Below are 24992 nucleotides of genomic sequence, written 5' to 3' on the forward strand. Positions count from 1 at the left end.
AAAAAAAAAAAGGACAAACCATCCACCTAATATTTGTGGCCTTAAATTGGATGGAGAACCCTGAAAGGCTAATTTGGGGTAGATTTTTATTTCTGTGTCGAAAAAAAAAACCTTCATATCCACAAGTTTATTTATTTATTTGATATAGCCATCATTTTACTTAATCTTTAGAGAGAATCCCCCAGACTATCTAGCCCAGTGGTGGCGAACCTATGGCACACGTGCCAGAGGTGGCACTCAGAGCCCTCTCTGTGGGCACGCTCGCCGTGCCCCGGAAATGGCAACCATCCCTCTTCAACCAGCTGCCCACTAACTCGCTGAGGTCCCACATGGCTGGATGCATCCCAGCACCCATGCGCTCACTGGCCTATGTGTGCAGGGGCCGACGGTGTCAAGCAGCAGCCGCCCCGGCCCCTGCCTCACCTTGCCCTGTGACAATGGCACCCCCACCCTGCCTTGCCTCACCCCACAGGACGAGCCTCCTGCCTACCGCCCTACCTGCCAGAGACCCCCTGGATCTCTCCCAACCCTGCCCGACCCCCACAGGCGTCCCTCCCCACGAGCAATATTGAGGTGATCACGCCCACCTTGGCCATACCCACCCAATCTGCCATGACCACCACAGCCACGCCCACCCAGTGGGCCACGCCCACCTGGCACCCGGCGATAAATAAGTGGGTTTTGGGTTGCAGTTTGGGCACTCGGTCTCTAAAAGGTTTGCCCTCACTGATCTAGCCTGATCATGCAGAACATGAAAATAGCTTGGTCTCTTCCCCCAGATAAATTCAACCCAATTGTTAGCAGGAAGGCTAACAATTAGGCTTCAGTCCAAGCACAGTTCAAATTAAACCCACTGAATAAATAGTACGCAGATTCACCTCAATATTGTCAACCTGCCAGGTTTTAGGCATTCTAAATTGTTGTAAAAGATTGGTTAGAGAAAAAGAGAAGCCTGCCACTTTCATTTCTCCCCAGATGCCTGTTTGCTATTATAGCACAGCAATAAAATTGATAAATGATTGTAATAAACTGAATGAAATGTGCATTTACAAAAAAAAACAAAAAAAATCTGTATTTTTCTATAGTCTTTTTAAAAGAATTGTAAATCCTTGTTATGCAATGAATTTCATTTGCAAAGAAAATTTAGAAGCAATTATTCTAAAGAGATACATGAATGAAGAAAAGAAGAAGACAGCAAAACCGCCCTGGATTATCCTTAAGCACTTTCTCCCCATATTTGACCACAGGGTTTGTCAGAAAGGGGAAAGGAGAGCTGTATGTTTTGAGGGACAGTGTGCTCAGCCATATGGATTGAAAAATTCACCTCTTGAGTGAATGATGCGTCCTGAAAATTGTTAGCTGCTCATTGTGAACAACTGAATGCTTCCTGCTGAATAAGCAGAGACTGTTGCAGAAACTGTAGAGAGAATATAAGGCAGCTGGGATGGAAGGAATGAGTGAACAGAACTAAAAGGAATTTTCAATTTCAATCAGAATAGAGCTGGAAGGGACCTTGGAGGTCTTCTAGTCCAACCTCCTGTTCAAGCAGGAGACTATATACCATTTCAGATAGGTGGCTATCCAGTCTTTTCTTAAAAATCTCCAGTGATGAAGCCCCTACAACTTCTGAAAGCAAGCTGGTCCACCGGCTAATTGTCCTCACTGTTAGGAAGTCTGTTGAAATGCAACTCTGCATAAGGAAAAGATCAGAAAAAGAAGAAACCTAAGGAAAGAGTGATAAACCAAAATAAGAAATGACTGCATACTTTAGAGTTCAACAGATTTTAGTAAACATAAGTATGATTCCTTGGTAGAAGAAACTCATCAGAAGAAACAACTAGGATGAATAAGAGTTGCTAGAAATAGAAATACTAAAAGTACAATCACAACAACTTCAAAAGTAAATTGGAGTGGGGGGGGAGTGCCAGCAGAACAACCAACATGATTGTACAAAACACTTAGTGAAAATCAAACAGAATAAGTCTTACTGTTCTATGAAGATGGATAGAGTCCTATGTTAAAGATACAGGATAAGAACATTAATTTTCCCCAAATAGGTGTCTTTCTAACGCTTTAAGCTTCAGTTCCAATCATCTCCAGCCACCATAACCAATGGACACATTAGCTGAGAGTATATGGGAATTGATCCAACATGTCTCAGGGTTGCCAGGTTTAGTCTACATTATTTTACTATAATATAGGAAAGCTCCATGTAGAAAAACATTTAGGTTTTTTGTTTATTTCTTTAATAATACCACCTTCTACTTTATTTTAGATGCAGTCAACCTACTACTTGCAGGGTCTCCATCTCTCCATTCCCAACTTCTTTCAAAACAGTCATATGAATAACAGTGCACTCTCAGCAACCATAGATACTGTCTATACGGTAAGCTGTGGGGCAGGTGAGCCAATCGGTTTGGGTTATTATGTTCTAAGAAGTTTGGCTTTCGTTCAGTCATTCAGAAGTATGTTGCCCCTCTCAAATCATAATAAAGCTCCCTCTGATGGAGAAGCTCTAAGTGTCCAACAGCTCACATAAAGGGCCACCGCCAAATGTAGATGTGCTAATAAATAAATAACTCTGTTGGGTAGATGGAAAGTGATTGTGGAATGAAGCTTTGTGAAACAGATACTTTCAACTGTCCTTGTCTCCAAGAACCCAAGTTCAATCCCTAGTTTTATAAGCAGGAAACCTCCTGACCAACTGCATATGTCATAGTTAAGATCATAGGCCTTGATTACCACAGATGGAAGAGAAACGGTTCTATTTTCTTTCAAACCACAAACTGTGTTGTGGTAGAGGAATTGCTGAAAAAGGAGAAGAGAGAATATATAAGTAGGAGACCAAGGATTCTAGAAAACTAGATGATTTCAACTTTTTCCCAAGGAGTTCTGTTATTTTAGGATGAGAATAAATTGGTTCTTTTCATTTTTATTCCCATTACACAATGCATTTAGATCTAGCTGGTAAATATATTTGTTTGTGGTTAAGAGGCTTCTACTACAGTTTAACTGAACGCTGAGGCAACAGTTGCTCGTTATTGCCAGGAATCTGTGGCATGTCCTCTTAAACCATAACCGCAACTGAAATGATACTACCACCATCCCTCTAAAAACTAAAGGAAGAGAGGGAAGGGTTCCACGTGTACATGATGCAGCACTGCTAATTTGAATCACTGGATCCTTCACATACCTTTCCCTGCCCCAGTTAACAGATGTGACTGCCCTGGTTTACAGAATGGTTTTGTGGAAACTTGATTCACATGACTGAGAAATAGGATGTTCTTGTGAAATCTGTTAGAAATGTCTAGATGAAAGTCCAAGAGTAATCAAGATAAGCGTTTTGCTTATCACTTTCAGTAGGAACTGTGTGCTGAAAGCTTCTTGCCTGTACAGTATATAATCAGTCCAGGATAGTTAGAAGGAGTAGAATATGATTTCAGGCGTTCTCAGTTTGCCTTGAGAAGGAGAAACAATTCACAAGCCTGGACAAGAACACTGAGAATGTGTGCTAGTTGAGGGGATATCTGTGCAGATATTGACATTAAAAGAATCAGCGTTATGGCACATCAGTGGATATTCAATTTACAGCTCCATCCACGTTTCCTAGCACTTTTGTATCATTCTAGGAGCCATTCCTGATGCTGTGAATAGAAGGGGACTTTCACGATATAAGCAGTTGCACAAGTATTGGAAGCTGCATGATCTATAAATATTACAATTTAGTTTTGTTCATTGACTCCTTAGAGATCCAAAAAAATAACACGAATAGGAATTGTGGTTAAGTTGCTGAGCTAGGAGCAGGGAGACCCAGATTCTAGTCCATAGAAACTCCTTGACTTTCATTCATTACCAAACACTTGATAAGAGTTTGGGCGATGCAGAATAATATTTACATTCTTTCCCCCCCCCTCTCTCTTCAGTTTCCAGATGCCTGGCTCCTTCTAGCCAATGTAATGGTTCTGTTGATCCTCATTCCACTGAAGGACCGGGTGATAGACCCATTCCTAGCAAAGAAGAAGCTGTTGCCATCAGCACTGAGGAGAATGGCCCTAGGCATGATCTTTGGCCTTGGCTCAGTCCTATTAGCAGGTAAGCACTTCATTCATAAGCTTGTACTAACCCCACATTCCTTACCCCTAAAGCAGGGGAGGCTAAAATATTAAAACAAGAAACACCAGCCATGATTTGGTCGTGACCTGGTTTGCCTGGCCTGAGGAACTGTAACAATCATATTGGCCTTTGCCATGAATGGGCCTCTGAGGAAAATTTAGCAAATCCTGGTTAGAATGAATGGTCTAAACCAGTGTTTCTCAACCTTGACCATTTTAAGGCATGTGGACTTCAACTCCCAGAATTCCACAGCCAGCATTGCTGGCTGTGGAATTCTGGGAGTTGAAGTCCACATGCCTTAAAATGGTCAAGGTTGAGAAACACTGGTCTAAACCAAAAGTGATTAATACACCATAATAATTTAGTAAATTATGAAGTTATTCAATTAATTGGAACAGCTATTATGTATTTCTGATAGACTTTAATCTCTCCATGGATATTTGTAAAAATCACTTTATTATTTGTTGTCTGAAAGTTTTAAAAATGTCTTAGAATAATTAGCCTAGGGGAAAAAAAAATCAGTTTGCAACAATTTGCAGTGTCTAAAGCTGCAGAATGACTGTTCATTCAATTAAATCTTCTAATTGTATAATTTGATCCAACTCCAATAGCTGCATATATAAAACCTGAGTGACTGTTAGTACTAAAATTGTTTTGAATGATTTTGAATGTACAGTATATACAGTATATAAAATGCATAGTATTTAAAAGGTTTACTAAGATGAGTATTGGTTATTTGTGAGAAGTTTGGAATAAAATTAAATAAACAATGTTGTTTCCTATAATTGTAAGATGTTTAGTTAAACAAAAATTTTTTTTCATATTTATTGCACCCATCAGAAAATAGCTGTCGGCCAACTACATAATTCCACAAATATAAAATTATGGAGGAGATACTTAAGATATATGGTATGGGTTTGTCCCATGATTGTCCAATTTAAGGTTGATATACATATATTTGTTAATAATCATGCATTTGTTAATATGTTTTTGGGAAGATGAATAAAGTTTAAATCTGCTAATGCAATGTTGAATTTTATGCACTAAAAATGTGAAAAGCACTATGGAAGGTAGGATTTCAATCAGCAGTAAATGTATGAAGAACTGAATTTATCAGGTATAAGATGCTGTAAAGAAATTATGTTATGATGAAAGAGCACCAGCAAGAGGTGCCCACAGGATCAATTTCCCCCCCCAAAAAAATGAGCTATAAAAAAGGTTTCCAGAGAAAAAAAATGCGAGATTGAAGATGGCTCCACGAAAACCTGGGCCGATGGCTGCAGCAAACAACAAAGAGTCAGTGACCAGACCAGCTCTTCAGAACCTCTCTGGACAAGGAGAGGGTGGAATATCACCCACAACTCTGAATAGTTGCTCCTCACAAGACCACAAGAAGCAGTCCCCAATAGATTTTGAAAACTGGAAGACAACAAGAACAGCCATCCTGCTCGCAAATTTGATATTTGCCCTTTAAAGGTTACTAGGTTCATGAATTTTCTTTTCTAATCACTTTTTAAAATGAATTAATTGTAATTGTAAGGAGTCCTTCCCAAAGGAAATAGATATGTTTTTAGCAAGACATAATAAACATAAGCAATTTTAAAAATTAGACACTAGAGGGAACTAAAGATTTTTATTAAAGAAGAAAAATGCACGAGCCAGCTAATTAACTGGGGCTTATAAAATGATGCAAAACGTTAAAACATTGAAAATACTGAAGGACACTTTTGAAAAATGGAATCAGAAGTTAGTACCAACAATGTCAATAGGAATGTTTGCTTCTATGGATAGACTGTGTCCAAAATATGTTATGGAAGTAATGGCAGATATGGAACAAGTTGTATTTGAAAGGCAGAGATGGCATCAAAAGTGGGTCTACCAATGGCAGGCTATGAGAGTGACCTGGAAAACAGTGCCTCACTGGACATATAAAAGAAACCAGTTAATGACACATATTCATCTATTTTTGAATTAGCTCTCTATTGATATAAAGGAAAGATGGGCTAATATTATTCTATGTGGTCAAAGTTTAATCCAATGCTAAAAACAACAACTCCGATTTCCTCTTGTTTCTTCCTTTCCTCTTTTTTGTCTTTGTGTGTGTGTTTTTTTATTTCCATCTTCTTGCTTTCTCCTTTGTATATTAGAGCAAACAAGCTTTAAAATGAAATGTTGGCCACCTTCGCTTCTGCACCTTAAAAGAAGGCAATGCAAACCATTTCTGTATTGTGTGAAAATGCTACTTGTGTAGTTGTTCACACTATTGCCCCAGTTTGGTTTACTGTAATCAGCTCTATGCCTCCTTGAAAAATAGAGCAGCAAATCAAAATTACTGTAATCAGCTAACATCTGTTTTACGGTTACTGCACTAGTTTCCAGTAGCTTTCCTGGTGCAATTCAAAGTGCTATTTTTGACCTATAAAGCCTTGTAAAGCTTGGCACCAAAGTACCTACAGTATTCCTTTTCTCTATAGAAGTAGCTAGCTCACCCAGCACTACCAACATCTTTTAAGGCATCCAAAGTGCACGCATTGAAGGCTCATGGACAGTTGCAACTCCCATATTACGGAATAATCTTCCTCTGAAAATTAGGCTACTTCCTTCATTGTTAGCCTTCCAGAACAAAGTAGTCCTAAAAGGATTTGTGCAGGGAATAGTCATCATAATGTACTTATATTGTTGTAGATCTTGTTTTATCTTGATTTTTAACCTTTTTTTTTTGAGGTTTGTATCTTATACAAGTCTTTTTTAAAGACTGGCAGTATAAAAATGTAGTCAATCAATCAAGTAGTTAATAGGTACCTGACTCAAGGGAAATAATGCCTTTATTCTGTACAGTACGGTCTGTATCTCAGTTATTAAGAACCTTGATAATTAACATTTAAGCCAGCATACGTATATACTCTGAAGAGACTGAATGCTCAAGGGCCTGGCATCCCAACCTGTCCCTGATGAAAGCCAGAGCTGTTCTGAGGATGTTCCAATTATCTCTTTCAACTCCATTGATCTCTTACCAAATCTACATCTCCCTCATCCTTGCCAAGTATAATCTTTTCTTCTAGTTCTTCGTGTGTTTTATGTGGGGGATGTGAATAAAAGAGTATCCTGGTTTCCAGTTAAAATTTTGAATGGTCTGTCTTGATGTTGTTCTCAAAAGGTGTTATGTGTTCTGAAATTTGGACACTTGAGAAAGTAAAAGAAAATGGATACTTTCAAATTGTAGCTATGGAGATGGTTATTAATTGTACCATGGCATAGACTGAAACAAGAACAAATTCTGGACCAAATTAAAGCTGTGCACTTGAGGTGATGATCAGGCCGTAGAATATCCTAAAGTGTGAAGTGCTTCATGTGGTTCCTTTTTAAACAGGATATACTACTGTTGGTTAGAGATACTAAAACTCTTGTTATGACTTTTAACTGGGAGAATCATAGGGCAATAATTTTTGAACCAAGGTACCTCCAATGGGCTAATTTACAGAATGTAAATCCAAGACTCATGATTCCAGAGGGAATGAAATTTGGGGAGGTTGTGGCTACTTCAGTGCTACTGGCTGCTGCTGCATTGCTGGGCTATACTACTGCGATCATATGATCTTTATTTTCAAAGTTCTGTAACAGTTTCCCAGCCAGTCTCACAATCCCTTCCTCCCTCTCCCATCCAGCAGCAGTCACTTATCTGTCTGCTGGGAAGGAAAGGAAAGGAAAGGAAAGGAAGGGGAGATTTCCAATGCTTCCTGCCAGATTCCCACATGGAAATTCAAAGGGGAAGTTGACAGGATATTGGAAGATGCTCCTGCTTCCACCGCTTTTTTGCCACCTTTGTTCATTGTGTTTCTGTTTAGGGTAAGGAAATATCTCTGAAACAATAACCCAATTGGACATGGGTAGTCTAGTATGTATTTTATACCTATAGTAAATACTTTATACCTAATATAACAAAGAAATGACCACTTATTTTCTAATTTTTAAAAATCTGCCTCAACTGGGAGTTATGTTCTTCACAATCTTATTCTGGATCCAAATGTTCTTCTCCTATCTAGGTTTCCTGGAGACTAAGCGGCTGCAATATGTGAAGAACAACCACACAATCTCACAACAAATTGGGAAAGATGAATACTTTGCAGCCCCACTCTCCATCTTCTGGCAAATCCCTCAATATTTACTCATTGGAATCAGTGAAATCTTTGCCAGCATTTCGGGTAAGCCAGGGAACAAGGCTTTATTCCCTGTTTCTCTTATATCGGCATTAAGCCACAATTTCCTGGTCTGAATGTAGTGCAGCTAGTTGCACCAAAAGATGAAAAAACACAGAGTTTTCTCACCATGATTTCAGAAGCTTGAACTATCCTTCAGACCTACTTTAAATGTGCTTCTCTAGCTTGCTAATCCTTCAAATTCTTTCTACTTTTCCAGGGCTGGAGTTTGCCTACTCTGAAGCTCCCAGATCCATGCAAGGAGCAATCATGGGTCTTTTCTTCTTCATTTCTGGAGTTGGATCTCTTTTAGGATCTGGTCTCCTGAGTTTGCTCTCCCTGCCAACCAATGGTTGGATGCACTGCCCAGAAGATTTTGGTGAGCATCTTCCTTATTCTTTAGTTTAGCCCCAGGGAACTTCCTCCACTAAGAGTTTTAAAGAGTTTTCACTGTTCTCCAGTGATATTGAACATCTTTTGGTAATGGCATGTAGACTGGAGAAGACCTACAGAAAATTATTTAAAAATGTGTTGTCAAAAGACTGTTGTACACAAAGGATTCGTGGACCTGTGAAGGCTGCAGAATGCAAGAAGACATCTTTCTGCTGCTGTATACTAAACGCTCTTTTGCTCTCTCTTTCTTCCCTAGGAAACATCAACAAATGTCAGATGGATTATTATTTCTTCCTCCTAGGTGGGATTCAGGCGGTAACATGCATCCTCTTTATGTTCATCTCCATTTGCTACGAGCGTCAACAGCGACCCACCAGCTGAGAGAACAACTGATAGCATTTTTCAGGACTGCAAGAAGGCACCCATGCTCTCCAGCTCTCATCATAGTGTTCAGTGCTATGGCTGTCGCAGAAAGTTAATTGATTCAAATGTTATGAAGGCTATATTAATGAAAATTTGAGAAAGCAATCCAGAAGACTACCAACAATGGCAGATAGTCAGGGTACTAAAAACCACAGTTTCTTATTCAAAGTGTTAAGAAGAAACTGAATATGAATGGTGGAGTTATGGGGAAGCTAGGCTGCAGTTAAATAGATCATTTCTTAATCCATCAAAATGGTTCTTGCCCCTCTTAGTACTTACAATCTCCTTTGAGCTGAACCATTTTTGGGGGAGGCAAAATTAAATCCTTTAAAAAAGGAGAATGTCATACATGCTGTATATACTTGTACATAGACATTCACGTAATTTGGAGCTTCTGATACTTTACAGCCAAATATCAGTGTTGCAAATGGAGATTTCATGGGGATCAAAATTATGGAATAAAACCTTGTATTTATAGCTAACTTTTGTTAATGTAATAGGAATGTACTGGAAGTTCCTTTTTCAGAACCTACCCCAGTCTTAAAGATGCATATTACCAGTAGCAATATTTATTTATTTCTTTAAATAAATAATGCATTGTCCTTCATCTGTGGACATGGGTACCTTTGCTTCCAAGTATTGTTGGATGTGAGATCTGAATAATACAGAAATATTGTATTATGCATATGGACATGTATAACGGGAGCTACAGTTATGTGACTGAATGGCACATAGTGACTAGTTAAAACATGCGGAGCTTTAATTTTGGACAAATGCATTCTTGCATTTATGTATAAAATCTTAAAAACTTCAACAACAAAAAAAACCTTTTAGGAAATTGTTTGAAATTGATATGAAATCCATTATTCCTTTCAGGATGGCAAGAATGGAAATTACAAGTATTGTTGCAAAATCTCAGAGACAGAATTGAAAAAGAGATTTGACCCAAGTAATTGGTATGAAAAACGTCCACCAAGGGGATGCAGTAGTTAAAATCAATATAAAAGTGAGGGAGATGGACGGTTTAAAAATGTGAAAAATGAATGAATGAATGAATGTGCTTTTAAGGTTTTTGATCTGGATTGGAACATTAAATTTACTGTATTGGGGTTGCTTATTTCAGATCCAGTTTTCCAAGCATTCAATTTGCTCTTGAATTTTTAAAACTCAAATGTTAACTCTATAAAACTTCATGCTTGACAGTTCACTAGTTGTTAGCCCAATAAAGTAGACCAGATTAAAAACAGATACCAAATGGGACCTAAATCTACTTTTATTAGAATAGCTACAGTAACAGAATCTTGTGCCTCCCTTCTTTCCTCTTCTATCTTCATGTGAACAGAGAGGGGACTGGGAGAATTGTCTGAGATGCTTTTGTAAATCCATTTTTTTTGGCCTGGATTCAAGCCACACTTGTCTGATTGTTGCCTTAGTAACAGATCTTCCTTCTGTCTTTCAAGACCATCCTGTACACTCTCCACACTTGTATAATATTAGACATAACCAGGAATATAGGACTGATGGGAAATAAAGCTATTTTAGCAGTGACATGAAATTTAATCTGAAAAATTTTTTGCAATTGATGGATCTGTAGTTTACTATTTTATTTGAGGAGGCCTAGGAAGGAGAAAGTTGGTTAAGACAGCTGGGGGGAGCTCTGCACAGAGCTGACAATTTTTAGAATGCAGGAAGTCTAGAAATTGCTGCATAGAAGATAAACATTTTAGCAGATACAGCATGGAAGGATGTGAAGAGCAACATTTCTAAAAGCTCTCTTGCTGATACACATTGGAAAAGTACAAGGACCGAATAGTGAACCTGGAAGTTGTCACTGCAGCCGGAGGAGAACTGGTACAACTGCTAGTAAGCTTAGGAAAGCAGCAACCAAACATACATCAGTCATGCGATTTAAACACCAGCTATATCACCTAATATGTTATTGCCCTCAATTTTATTGAGCACTATTGTTTAGTTAGATGCTACACCCTGCATGAAGTTGATTTAGCTATTCTCATTCCCCACCACCTACCAGAGCCTGTTAGTACATGTCATAAATCCATCTCTGTGTTTTCCTTTTCTATAAGCTGCCTCCTAGTTGCAAAGTTTGGTAAATAACTAATAGATACAGCAGTGTTTCTCAACCTCCACCATTTTAAGATGCATGGACTTCAATTTCCAGAATTCCCTGGCCATCCCTGCCTTGGGATGCATCTTAAAGTAGATGAAGTTGAGAAACACTGATATAGAGAGTTCTTTGTTAGGAACTAATTTTATACTACAGATAGTCCTCAAATTTGTACCAGAATTTCTCTTTGCTATGCAAAGTGGTTGTTAAATGAGTCACACTCAATTAGCAAATCTGGCTTTCTCCATTGGCTTTGCTTGTTGGAAGCTGGCTGGGAAATTCGCAAGTGATCACATGACCTTGGCATAATGCAACCATCATAGGGTACATGCCAATTGCCAAATGCTCAGATTTTGATCAAGTGAGCCTGGAGATGCTACAAGAGTTGTAAGTGTGTGAGAACCAGTCATAAATCACTTTTTTCAATGCTATTGTAAATTGAAGAGTAGCTAAAAGAATGGTTGTAAATTAAGAATTATCTGTATTTATAGTTTCAAATAGCTTCTCATAAAGAAAGTTTAAGTGAAGTCAAGCTATTCAGAAGATCTCCTGAATTGCAACAGGGATGACACACTGGCCCTAGGCTAGGATCAAGTCCACAAACATTCAAAATTAAGGAATTGTCAGGTGTTTGGATTTAATCCCTACAGCAGAGATGACTACTTCTCTATTACCAAGGAAACACAAATAAATCAGACTGCACAAAAATGACACACCTTTCATTTTTAGTTATTATTTATTTTACTTTTTTTTTTAACAATGTAAGAATTAAAAATCTTCCATAAATAAAGGACTTGCCTGGCAGCATCCCAATAGTACGGTATAAAATATGAGCGATTGTACAAAAACTCTTAAGGACATCAGGCACACAACCAGGGTGGAAAAGGCCCAGCCAGTGCTCCCTGGAGCTCTGTCCTTGCCCAGCTTTAGGGGAGGGGTCAGGGGATTGGGGGTAAGGGGTAGGGGCAGAGCCCCAGGCTCAGACCACAGGAAGGACAGAAAGACACTCGTTGTTCATATCATCACAATGGACACACACTGGCAATGAGGGTCAACGTAATATGTGAGGTCTTGGATCAGCCCCCTAGATTACCTCCACAGTACATTGCAGCCAGCCTACCTCTCAGCTACTTTCCAGTCTGCAAACTCCTCATCCACACCTTCTAAAAGTTTTTTTAGAGGGTAGAGGGAGAAGCAATGAGCACACATGGGCTCTCTTCCCAGGAGGAATGTGCTAGTTCTGCTGAGAGAATAATAGGTGGAGAGAATGCCTCTAACCAGAATGAAAAGGATAACACAGCCAAGGAAGTGGGACTCTAACACAGAGAGCAGCAGAAATATCTCTGGCTCATTTTCTCCTCACAAATTAGTCCAAGGCTGGTGTACTATTGCAGAGAGCCCTTATTTAAAAAGAAGCTGGTAGAGAGTTCAGCTGACTGATCCTAGGAGAGCACCTAAGAGGGTGACCATCTTATTGGTTTGCCCACACGAATGGGCTAGGGCAGATCAGGAGCTACCTCGAATCCTTTCCATGTAGCTGCGCAGCTCATCTGGATCATGCAGCCCCATGTCCTCACACACCCAACGAATGTCATCTTCACTGGCTACCAGGATGGACTGAACTACTGGTCCAGAAGCAGGGGGGCTTGGAGCGGAGTTGGACGGTGAAGCAAAGGTCACAAATTCTACACGCTTCCGCCGGCCACCCACATCCCTGCCCTCTTTCTTCCTGGACAAGGTGCTGGTCAGTGCTGGGTTCCCTGGTGTAGTCAGGCCCAAATTATTAGCAGAGACCCCTGTTTCTGGCTCTGGTAATGGAGCTGGGGCCTCTGGGGCCAAAGCTTCCAAAGTTCCTTCTGGCCCTGCACAGCAAGAGTACCCCTCGTTGGTACTAGAAGGGCCCCGAGGCTGGTCTTTGCAGTGTTGCTTGCACAGATCCAGCTGCCGACTAAGATCCTCCTGATCAGTGCCTAGCCAGACCCAATTGTGAGGCTGCTGGGCAGAAGAGGCTGGACCTGATCCAGCATCAGGAGGTTCCTTGTGCTGGTAACGAAGGACAAAGACCACACAGTTGACGAGGAAGATAAAGATGGCCAGACAGAAAACTCCCAGGAGGACATACATTCCAATCTCTAGATCTGTCACCCTTGCAGGTGCCTTCACCATCTCATCTTCCTCTACTTCTTCCACTTGTTCAATATCCTCATAGGAGCTAACATCAGCTCCCTCAAATTTGGTCATCGGCGGCCCTCGTGCTACTGGGCCACGCCTTCTTGAACCTCTGCCATTCTCTGTGATAGCTGCAACGGTCACTGCTTCACCTGACATGGCACCTTCTGCTCGCCGAAAGGGGGCCTTACCATGTAGATGGAGATCTTCTTGCTGTGGGCTCTTAGTGGTCAGGAGGTGCCAGCCAAAGTTCACTTCCAGCCATGCTGTCCCCTGGGAAAGGGGAGCCTTATGTTTCCCCTTGCGGCAAGAGTCTGGGGAATGTAGGCTGAGCTGCAGGAGGGACCCCTGGCCTGGGCCTTCAGCAATGATCACTGGGTAAGCATGTTCCTCTTCCAGCCGCACTGATACTACATCAGGATTCAAGGAAGAAAGCAAGAGAGATGCATCCCGCCGGCCATAAAGCTCTACTGGAGCCAAGGTGTGATCACTGAATACCAACCAGATGCTCAGAACTGCTTCCTGCAGAAAAAAAAGAAAAGAAAACTGGGATCTCAAGTTGCCTTAAAATAGTAATGGTGGGTTGGGCAAGTTGACCAACAGAGGCATCATTATCCATATTGGTAGCAGATGTAAATCATGCCACCCAACTCGATGAAGCACCTTCCCTTTTACCAAATTTCTATCCCTCTTCTTTGACTGCTACACATCACGGCAAGAAAACTCACCATATAGTGATCCCTTGTCATGCCACCCAAATAAAGCAGATTTTGCAAATCTTGGAGAGGAAAAGACACACGGATTCTATATTTGAGGATAATTATAACATGACATTTCTATCAAGTCTAACTTTAGCTTAAGTGAGCCATGGAAGGGCAGGTATGAACCCTCAAAATGCAATGTAGTGCTTCTGTGACACAGAAGGATGGAAAGTTAAATTCATAATGTTATGAACGGCTAGAAAAATTCTTCACCTGTTTCAGGGAATGCAGAGCAGAAAGGCCCTGGCACACTGCAGTGAAAACATTTGGATGTCCTGGTTCTGCAAACACTGTCAATTGTAGACCTGATACCAGCTGGGCCTGCAGCTCTGAAACTGAGACTTTCTCTTCTGACACCACCAGAGTCTGTTCCCCCAGGATAGAATCGGAAACAGGAGAACGCACCTGAAGAAAAATAGAGAATATATTGTTATTTCATAAGGAGACTTTGCACAGAAGCTGTATTATTTGCAATGTCTCTTCTCATCCATCTCAACATCAAGTCATGGTTAATTGAATGGTTAATTTGCCAGCCAAGTGACCAAATAGGGAGAGTGAGTTCCCCTCAGTGACTGACAGATAGATGACAAATGATGGATGGATGGATGGATGGATGGATGGATGGATGGATGGATGGATGGATGGATGGATAGATAGATAGATAGATAGATAGATAGATAGATAGATAGATAGATAGATAGATAGATAGATAGATAGATAGATAGATAGATAGATAGATAGATAGATAGGCAGGCAGGCAGGCAGGCAGGCAGGCAGGCAGGCAGGCAGGCAGGCAGGCAGGCAGGCAGGCAGGCAGGAGATAGATAGGTAGATAGACAAATAGAGTCAATAGAGATGCTTACAATGTATAGTATCTTTCATAGATTGCTTGTAAAGCTGTCACATTCCTCTTTCTTCATAGCCACACCCACCATATCATCCCATCATTTCCCCAAACCGGAGACAAAAGTAACATCCAACAGACTGTGCACAGCACCTGGCTCATCCCTTTGAACAACTATCATCACGCTCCAAGCAAGCTTCTCATCTCATTCCATCCCATCTCAGCAAGGAATCACTCAGCCCCCATTTTTTTCTCACATGCTCCTTACCTCCACAGAGGTCATTCCTATTTCACGGCCAACCACCACTTTCCCACCTTCCAGTGTTGCTATTCGAGGGTCTTGGATTCTAGCATGCTTCTGCACCAGATGCGAAACATCCAGCAGCCAATCAGAGCTTGGCATGTAGGTCAGGTGACGTCCACCCTCTAGAGGGTGAGCTACAAAATGGGTGAGGAAACGGACCCCCGCACGCTGGTATTGGAGCCGACAGCCACGTGCTCTCCTCTCAGCTTCTTCTCCACCCTCTTCTGGTTCTGCTGGACTGTTCAGAGAAGAAATGCAAGGACTTAGTCCATTTACAAAGCGTAAGGCAGTTTTCCTCAATTTAACATCTTCTGGATGAGTTGGGGGTCACAGCTCCCAGTATTCTGTATCAGCATTGGCCTTGGTGGTAGGGAATCTAGAAATTGTACTCTCAAAACATCTACAGGGAGCTAAGTTGAGGAAGGATGCCACACCTTCAACTCATTGTTAGTGACTCTCCTGGAATCATAACACTTACCTCTCAGACACTGGGCCAGATACCCTCCAGCCTCGTATTTGCTCCAAAGAGGTATCGGTTAGCTCAATACGCAAAGGCAGAAGTGGAGCCCAGACAGTAAAGAGTAATGATGCATGCAGGCGTCGGTGCCAGAAATCCACCCGTACACCCCGTGCCCCTCGGCTCTCTTTTCCTCCTACATAGACAGCATCACATACATCTGAAACCTACAGGTGAATTAGAAAATACATTCAGGTCCATAGATGTACATCCAAAGGCCTAAGGAAGTGTTACAAGAAAGCAAGAATGCCCATACTGATTCCTTAACCCAGTATGGATTGCTCTGTTGTTTTTTTTCCTCTAGAACAATTCAAGATGGAACCATAATTGGAAATTGTTGTGAGTTCTTATACTCTATCAGTGGGAGATTGAGTCCTTTTGGGTGATATAGAGAAATACGTTGTAAACGCCACAGAAAATGAGGGAAGTCGCCCATTATCATTGGATATACAGGTATAATTATTTTTCATGAGCTTCAACATTGCTCTGCTTCATTCTATATTTCTCATAGAAATGGTACATGCATGAAAACATGGAGGAAGAACATTTGATGTGGACAAAGACAAAGCTGTAGCCACTGATGGGAGCAGTCTAAAACTATAGCATGAGCTTGCTAGATCAGTGGAATGCCAAGTCTTAAAATGTATGAAGAGCAAGGGTAACATTAAGGTGAGGTGTCATCAAGAAGAAGCCGCATGGATTAGGAACCAAGATTTCAAAGCATTCCAGGTAATAATGTAGGGTCTGTTTTTTTCCACAAACACAGTAGACAATTGGAAATATAAAGGAACACAAACAGGCTATCTGATTTGGAATGGGAACTCCAGCTAAGTTTGTACTTGATTACTAATCTCTTCTCTCTGTTTGCACAACAAACTAAGTCATAAACTAACTGAATCAGCTGAATTTGCTAACATCCTAAATTACAAATATTAACGATGATTAAAACTACCGTAAGCCTAACTTGTTGTGAGAATGCAACCCCTAAAAATGTAACTGAAGTGATTAAGCATGGTTTATAACCCTGACTCTGACTCTTATTTGAGAAATAATTTGGCAATCAGAGAAGAAGACTGCAGTCTTAATAAGTGTTGCTGATTTGGATCCAGAAGAACATCCTTTATGACAGTATTTGTTTCTCACCTGAAGGACCTGCTTATTAGAGGATTCACATCCCATCTGCTGTGTTACTTCCGATACAGCTCCTCCTGTTTCAACCACAACCAGCCTCACAGGCACAGATTGGGGGATTCCTGTGAGGAGTGCAGTGTTCACAATTTCCTGCTCCTGGAGAGAGTCAAGGGAATTGTGTAAGGATCCAGTGCTACCAGTTATCCATGAGAAGAAGAACGCCAATTTTCAGGCCTTACCTTTACTAATGGAACCAAGGCCCGTACATCTCTCTCCGATACTTGGATCTCCCACACCATCTTGTCCTTCTCAGCCTCAGGATCCTGGCCAGGGTACTCCACTTGCCAGGTAACAGGGCGTGTAGCGGCCAGAGCACCTGTACCATTCTCCACAAGAAAATCCAAATATAGGAACTCTGGAGAATCTGCTGCCCTAAATGGAGAGGTTAGAAGTCAACACTCAAGAGATCAGAGAACCCAGGGAAAACTGAGGAGACGACAGAACATCTGGAACAATAATATGTCCACCTCACTTATCTTGATCATCATGGAGCCGAAAGAACTGAATAGCACTCTCTGGTTCAAAAAACTGACCCATTCAGACTTTCAAAAGATATTTCTCATATTGCTGACTAGAAAAAAACACCTGCAGCTACATAATGGGCACAATATTCAGTTTAAAGACACAAAAGTACTAGCAATCTTGTCAAATCATCAAGCATGACTACTTAGAAAAGCTATTGAAATGTACAAACTTTCCAATAACTTGAACAAGACGGTTAACAAAGCCTGGTTTCCAGCTTTACATCATACCAAAATAAAACTTCCCTTAATTAACCAACACCATATAAACTTTATAGCAGTCTCATCTGGAATATAATAAACAGCAGCGTGTTTCAAAGACCAATGAAAAAATGAGTTCCTCTGAAACTTCCTCAAATCGGACATTTTCCTCTGGATAAAAACCCAATCAGAAACTGGCTTTCCAGAATACCAATGACATAGTCCAGTTAGAAATTAGTTCTGGTGCAAACACAAGAGCTCAGTTAGCTTGAGCTACCAAGAAATGTGGTGGTATAAAAGATCACTTTCACCTCTGAAGATGCCAGCCATAGCTGCTGGTGAAACATCAGAATAATTAGCCCCTAGCCTATTAGGACAATGACAATACAGGTTATCTATCTATTAACCCAAAAACTCAACACTATTAAATCAATTTCTGATACCTTTTCTGCTCTGGAGCATGATCGATGCAAAGAAATACACAATAGATGCTGTTTGAAATGCGTCCAAGATCTATGCCCAACCAACCATTCTTGTCCTATTTTTCCATAGTAGGATTCAAGGATGGTGCAAGAATCACACAAATGCCTCTAACAAGCATTTGAGAAATAGATATTTCCTTCCAAGTCTTTTCTATTTCCTGCCTCAGGGATGAGCACTCTGTGGCCTATGGATTGCGTGAGCCTCTCTCCACTTTATGACTCTGAGAGTACTCTGAGACTGCAGGACTAAAATTTGATGGCAAAGCCACAATTTTCAACAGAACATCTCCTTTTGTAAAAAAAAATCCCCCCTCCCCACTTCCTACAAAAGACTTAAGGGCTGAACTATTTCAGTTACATCTCTGGGCCTACCTACTCTTCTTTGTTTATCAATCAATAAATGTTGATTGATGGCCAGACTTTTTAGTACTAATTAAAGATGACAATAATGATGATTTTCATAACTGAGGTTGCATTTTTTTATCTCAGATGTTAGTTCCTTGTAAAATAGATCTCTGATTTTGCTTTGTTTTGAACCTTACTCTTAGATACTGTTGTTGAGCTCATTCTATTTTGGAAAGTGGTACAAGGTACCAGTGTTCCCCCTGGCTCCTGTGTTGAATCTCCCCCTCACTCTGAAGCCTCCCAGGTTGTCTTCACTTCCCAGTTGGAAAAAGCCTAATGAGAGAAGATCCTCCAGAATCTCTTTTCTTGAAATTTGGTGGAAGTATGAGAAGCCAGAGAGGTTATAGACCTCTGGAGAGGCAAGTGTACAATGAAAGAGGGGACAGTCTCTCTCATGATGTACCTCTTTATCACTATCAAGAACATGACATGCTAGGCCTGAATATTTCTCTCAAATGCTCAATTCCTTGAGAAGAATTTCTCAAGCAAATTCTCTTTCATTAAATTGAATTGAGAACTGATATTAACAAATGCAGAATGGTGTTGGGAGGAGGCATGATGCTAGACTCAATATAATTGGCTGGATTTTGGGAAGAACTATCTTCTCATCCTCTCCCCCCCCCCCCATGATTGTATCTACCCCAGGGCCCTTTTATGACTTGTGGACTTCAACTCACAAAATTCCTCAGCTAGCATAAGGGATGCAGTATTCAACTTCCCTTCAAGCAAAAAGTGAATTGTCCTTTCACAAGGAATGGGGAGAAACAGAATAAATGGAGTCCTAGTTCAGTGCTTTCTTCATAGGTGTATGTAGATAAGGGCAAAAAGAAAAACACCTAATGCATTACAGTACAATCTGTTCAGAGGTGCTGCCTGATGCCTCATCCCAAGGTGAACCAAGCAGTTCTGTAGAAACAATTATGAGCCTCAAAGGCTACCTACTTCCACTCCAACCCACTGCCAGAAGAACGACGACAAGTGATCAAAGCCGTGTGGTGTTTGGCACTCTTGAACTTGTCCAGCTTTGCCGTCCAAGCCTCTGGTCTGGTGGGGCGAGCAGCCAGAACCTGTAACCCTTTCTTTACCTTGATTCTGAAAGGAATGACAAGTAAAAAATAAGATGTACAGACAGAGAAGCAAAGACCATCTAGATTCTAGAGTAGACAGCCTCGGTAGTAAAGTTAGGATGAGCAAAGAGAAGTCTTCAAAGGATGAGTACCTTTGGAAGAGATGAAAACCTGCCTCAGAGAACTCAGAGAGTAAATGGGCATGAAGAAATCCACAGGCTGCTGTAAATCTCAGCTCTGCCATGAACTAATCAGGCAACCCACTCTCTCACATCTTCAATCTCACCTACAGGAGTTGGCTAAATAATATTGGAGCCCAGAGTCATTGTATATTTCACAATTAAGAAATGTGTGCAATGAACTTGAAACAGTTGAAAACAATATGATACTTAATTGTTCACAATTATGATTATTTGTCAAGATTGTGTTCACTGTGACTGAAATGACTTTTGAATTCAAAATCCGTTGCCATTTGGATAAGTGCATGGCAACTGTCACTCACCGGAGAGTCAGCAGATCAGCTGTGAAGTTCTGTTGCAGAATGAGAGTGGCAGTGAAAAGCTGTCCTGGGCGCAGGGCTGTGTCAGGTACTCGGACCATCACATTGTCATCCAACCGCACTTCCTGCCGCCGTGGAGGGCTCATCACTCTGATATCCACAGGGCCCACATAGTGCAGCTGCTCCTTGGGGCTTTCTGTACCCGGATGCGGCCTCTGCTGGGTTCGCACATGGGGACACTCTCTGTGTACTTTCCCAGGTAGAATGGCCTCCAGCCTATAGTATAACTCTGCTCTTAGAGTTGGGGTGACTGAATCCTCTGATCTGCGATGAAGAGTGCCAAGTGGAGGAGAGAACCAGCGAGGGGGAAGTTCTAGTTCCACCACACACATGCCCAGGGGAGCCTAGATAGGAAAAAAGAGAAACTCACATGCTATTGACTCATTGTAAAGCTCACTCTCAAGCTATGCAAAGCTTATTCAGTGTAATGGCCTGGTCTATCTTGCCTAATTCCACCTACTCTAATAGGCAACAGGTCCCTGAGAAACTGAGGCCAATCTCTCTCTCTCTCTCTCTCTCTCTCTCTCTCTCTCTCTCTCTCTCTCTCTCTCTCTCTCNCACACACACACACACACACACACACACACACCTTTCTCACATTTACACTAATGACTGCAATAGCTGGATCGAACTTGAAACCTTGTACAGTTGGTACCTTGGTACTCAACTGCTTTGAAACTCATCAAGTTTGGTACTCAACATATTTTGATGCAAAAATTTTGTCCCAATACTTATTGTTTGTTTGGTACTCAATGCACAAGCTAGAACTTGTCAGTTTGGCTGCCTTGTGACTCACTACATTATTTCTTATGGAAAAAAATTTGTTTGGTACTCATCGTTTGTTTGGTACTCATCATGCCTCCCAGAACCAATTAACGATGAGTAAATACATGACATATGTGCTTTACCGCTTAGTTATGGTCTCTGCCCCAATTATCTACTGATTTAGATAGTTTTCTGAAAGCACTCGTCTTACCACTTTAGTGACAATTCTCTCGCTCTCCTCTCCTCTTTTTAGGGATGAAGTGATCCCTTTTGAGAGGGATCACTTCCACATTTTGGAGTACCAGCAGTCCTCAACTTACAAGCACAATTCAGACCAGAACTTCTATCATTAAGCAATACAGTTGTTCAATAAGTTGTGCCTCATTTTATGACCTTTTTTTTTGCTGCGGTTAAATGATTTCAGCATCTCCCACTGACTTTGTTTGTTGGAAGCTCCCTGGGAAGGTTGCAAATGGTGATCATATGACCTCAGGATGCTGCAACAGTCGTAAATATATGCCAGTTGCCAAGAGCCCAAATTTTGATGACATGACCTTCAGGGATGCTGCAACCTCTGCAAGTGCAAAGACTGGTCAATGTCACTTTTTTCAATGTTGTTATAATGGTTGCTAAATGAATGGTCAGAAATCAAGGACCAGCTGTAGTGATGCTCAGGACAATGGGATCAGCACATAACAAACAGCAAACATTCCACATCAAAAATTGGCACTTGTTATTATATACACCATAGCATAAATATCCCAGCACTAAGCTTGGAATCAATTTTCTTGCACAAAGAAAGGCATTTTATGCAAGATGAAAAAAGGAGCAATTACTCCATGCCTTCTCCTTCGTGGCATTTGTGGGTGAGGGGTGGGAGGATTTAGAAGGACAAATATATCTGAGAAAAGAAAGGTATGCTGCAGACCAGTCAGGTGCTTTGAATGCTACTTCTGTTTTAAGTGAGGTTTACAAGAAGAATGCTATTATTTAATATTTAACTACTTGTTAATATTTAATACTTAAATATCAACCTTTTCTGCTCTAGAATCATGGATCCTGGGATTAATTGCATGGCTCTTTACCATGAAGATCATATCAGAGGCTTGTAAAATTAAATCATCATATAGACCAGGGGTAGTCAACCTTGGCTCTTTTATGACTCGTGGACTTCAACTCCCAGAATTCCTGAGCCAGCTAAGCTGGTTCAGGAATTCTGGGAATTGAAGTCCACGAGTCATAAAAGAGCCAAGGTTGACTACCCCTGATATAGACATTTGTCCACGGTCTCTTAGAACCTCCAAGCAACTTGCACCTCATAATTTCTCCTTACTTCCGCATATTTACTTCCACTGTCTTCAACAGAATGCAGCCAAACAGCCATAGCAGAGCTTTATTTTCCACGGCATCCGAGAGCCATATACTTCATTTCTCCACAATTTGTGAGAGTGTAAACATATGTACTGTACCTACCTGAAGGTGGCAGGCCCGATGCACAGCCTGGGCCTGATGGAAGACATGCAGGCTGACGCAAGGCAGGGGGTGTCGTTTTGACATCCAATCCTGCCCTTGGAGGTGAAAAAGAACACGAGCGTAGGGCTCATAAGGAGATACTGTGCCTTCAATGGATACAGCACGGATGTCCCAGGTAGTAGAGAAACCTGTGAACTGGGAATTATCTGTTGGAAATTCCTGGAGAGAAAAGGAAATCTGAATTCAGAATAGAATCTCATTGAATAAATCCAGGGAAGAATGGAACTCAGCCCTATTCCATTTCTTACACAGGGAATCTTCAGTGTGGTGCCCTTGGGTAGCTCACTTGGTAACTATCAATGTTTCCTGCCCCATTTTAAAAACAACAACAACATATAAATAGTAAGCTAGCCAGCTACAAAGCCAAGTGGCAGCCTCTAGCACAGTGGTTCTCAACCTTTTTAATGACGCGACCCCAACCGGTCGTAAGTCGAGGACTAAACCGGTCGTACGTCGAGGACTAAACTGGTCGTAAGTCAAGGACTAAACCGGTCGTAAGTCGAGGACTACCCAACCGGTCGTAAGTCGAGGACTTTCCCTGCCCGGGAGCGCCGCGCATGCGTGGTTCCGCCCCCTGCGCCGGCCAAGGCGTAGCTGGCAAGCGGCAGAGACGGAGCAGGCTGACCACCAGCTGGCCCAGCCCAAGGGAGGTAAGGCACCCGCCGGAAAAGGGGGAAAAAAATGGCGGACAAAAAAAATGGCGGACAGCCTTGCTTGGCGACCCCCGTGAAATGGTCGATCGACCCCAAATGGGGTCCTGACCCACAGGTTGAGAACCACTGCTCTAGCATCATTCTACTTCAGAAGCATGAAACTGGATCCGATGTGGATGCTATAAGCATTTTTAGAAAAGAAATACAATAGGTGGCTGCAAATTTTTGTGTTGTTAAAAGCAACATTTATTTTTAAAATGATAAAACTAAGCAGAAGAAATTAGCAACAGCCATAGCACGTAGACTTATGTACCACCCCATAGTCCTTTACAGCCCTCTCTGAGTGCTTTACAATGTCAGCATATTGCCCCCAACAATCTGGGTCCTCATTTTACTGACTTTGGAAGGATGGAAGGCTGAGTCCACCTTGAGCCCTGTTTGGATCGAACTCCAGATTGTGGGTAGAGTTAGCCTGCAATACTGCATTCTAACCACTGTGCTATGATTGTGACATCAATAGTGTCCATTCCTAACCACAGGGACATCAGAATGTCAAAATATTACATTGTAATATCACATAAGTCCCACCAAATTTATATTTTTGTTGTAAATCATGTTTTGACATTTTCTCCCTTGCCTCCCCTCCCGCCTCCTGTTGGGGGAATCCTGAAAGAGGGTGTAACAAAACACAAAGTCACCAGTTTGGGCCGCATGGTGGACATTTTATGTGAGTTTCCATGGTATGTTTCTAAAGTTCTAAATATGACTCAAGGGTTGTGGTTTCCGTTTTACATTGAAGCATCTCTCTAAACAATTATAAGGCTAATTTACCTGCTGGGCAGTGAAAGGAAGGTAGGTAGCCTGGATACTGGGTTTTCCTGCAAGTCGACGATGAAGGAAGAGGAACGTCTCTGAGCGAGAGCTGAAGGAAGCATTTCCTGGTGAATAACGGTCAGTACGCTGAAGACGGAAATATTCTGAGCCATTGAGTACTTTTAATTCAGCTGGCAAATACACCGAGTCAGGAGGATCAGATTCACAATCCGCTGCAAATAGGAGAACTATGCCCATCAACATCAGATATGTAACTCCCTCACTCCATAGACATTTACGTTTGTGACCCCATTCCCACTCCCAATCCTGGAGGGAAAGGCTAAGTAACAGCATGTGTTCAAGCCTCATTTTGACAAAACTAAAAACTCAGACTTGGATCAGAGATAATCAACTAGTCCCCAAAGGAACTATCTCTGGCTCCAATTACTCTAAAGTTGTGCTAAAAAAAAAAAAGAAACAATAATTCATCTGTACAAGTTTGTATCAGTGTTGTTCAGTGCACTCTCAAACAACAAAGTATGGCTTCAGGAATAGCCAGTATCTTGGCTGAGTAATCTGACAAAGAGATATGGACCACTCTGTTTGTTGCAGTTTAATTAGAGGCTGAATTTTTGCAGCCCAAATACTATACCTTTCTGCAAACAACCAACCATCTAAGAGTGTGGATTGATCCCTCATCATGAAAATCTATCTATATAGTTGTTATGATTCAACACTGACTCAGTATAACACTCAGTACACTGAAGATGAAAATTCTCTGAGCCATTGAGTACTTTTAATTCAGTTGGTGAATCTGACAAATGACTGATGGCTTCTCCTATTGGTCTAATTCAGTACCATGGAGAGTACCACATTGTAACTGTACTGCCGTTGTCATCGTCGTCATCATCATCATCATCATCATCATCATCATCATCATCATCATCATCATCATCA

General features: G+C 41.3%; 2 protein-coding genes across 2 annotated transcripts in view; one reads left to right on the plus strand and one right to left on the minus strand.

Annotated features, from left to right (window-relative positions):
• The window catches only part of SLC15A3 (solute carrier family 15 member 3), a 17112-nt gene extending 6450 nt beyond the window's left edge, over window positions 1-10662 (plus strand). Inside the window, exons 4-8 of the mRNA XM_015821780.1 lie at window positions 2276-2386; window positions 3924-4092; window positions 8157-8315; window positions 8530-8688; window positions 8959-10662. Coding sequence (XP_015677266.1) covers window positions 2276-2386; window positions 3924-4092; window positions 8157-8315; window positions 8530-8688; window positions 8959-9083 — 723 coding nt within the window. The 3' untranslated portion in view covers window positions 9084-10662. The remainder of the gene's footprint in view (window positions 1-2275; window positions 2387-3923; window positions 4093-8156; window positions 8316-8529; window positions 8689-8958) is intronic.
• A 2088-nt stretch (window positions 10663-12750) lies between these two features.
• Window positions 12751-24404, minus strand: TMEM132A (transmembrane protein 132A). The gene is made up of 10 exons (XM_029285194.1): window positions 24054-24404; window positions 22510-22728; window positions 20215-20615; window positions 19588-19737; window positions 17216-17408; window positions 16989-17132; window positions 15807-16012; window positions 15293-15566; window positions 14394-14585; window positions 12751-13941 (listed from the first exon to the last, which is right to left on the minus strand). Exons 1-10 carry the CDS (start codon window positions 24402-24404, stop codon window positions 12757-12759), a joined length of 3315 nt encoding a protein of 1104 aa, XP_029141027.1. The 3' UTR covers window positions 12751-12756.
• Between the last annotated feature and the right edge of the window lie 588 nt (window positions 24405-24992).

This window comes from Protobothrops mucrosquamatus, unplaced genomic scaffold (genome assembly GCF_001527695.2).
Source record: "Protobothrops mucrosquamatus isolate PMUCROS unplaced genomic scaffold, P.Mucros_1.0 scaffold1399, whole genome shotgun sequence".
Lineage (NCBI taxonomy): Eukaryota > Metazoa > Chordata > Lepidosauria > Squamata > Viperidae > Protobothrops > Protobothrops mucrosquamatus.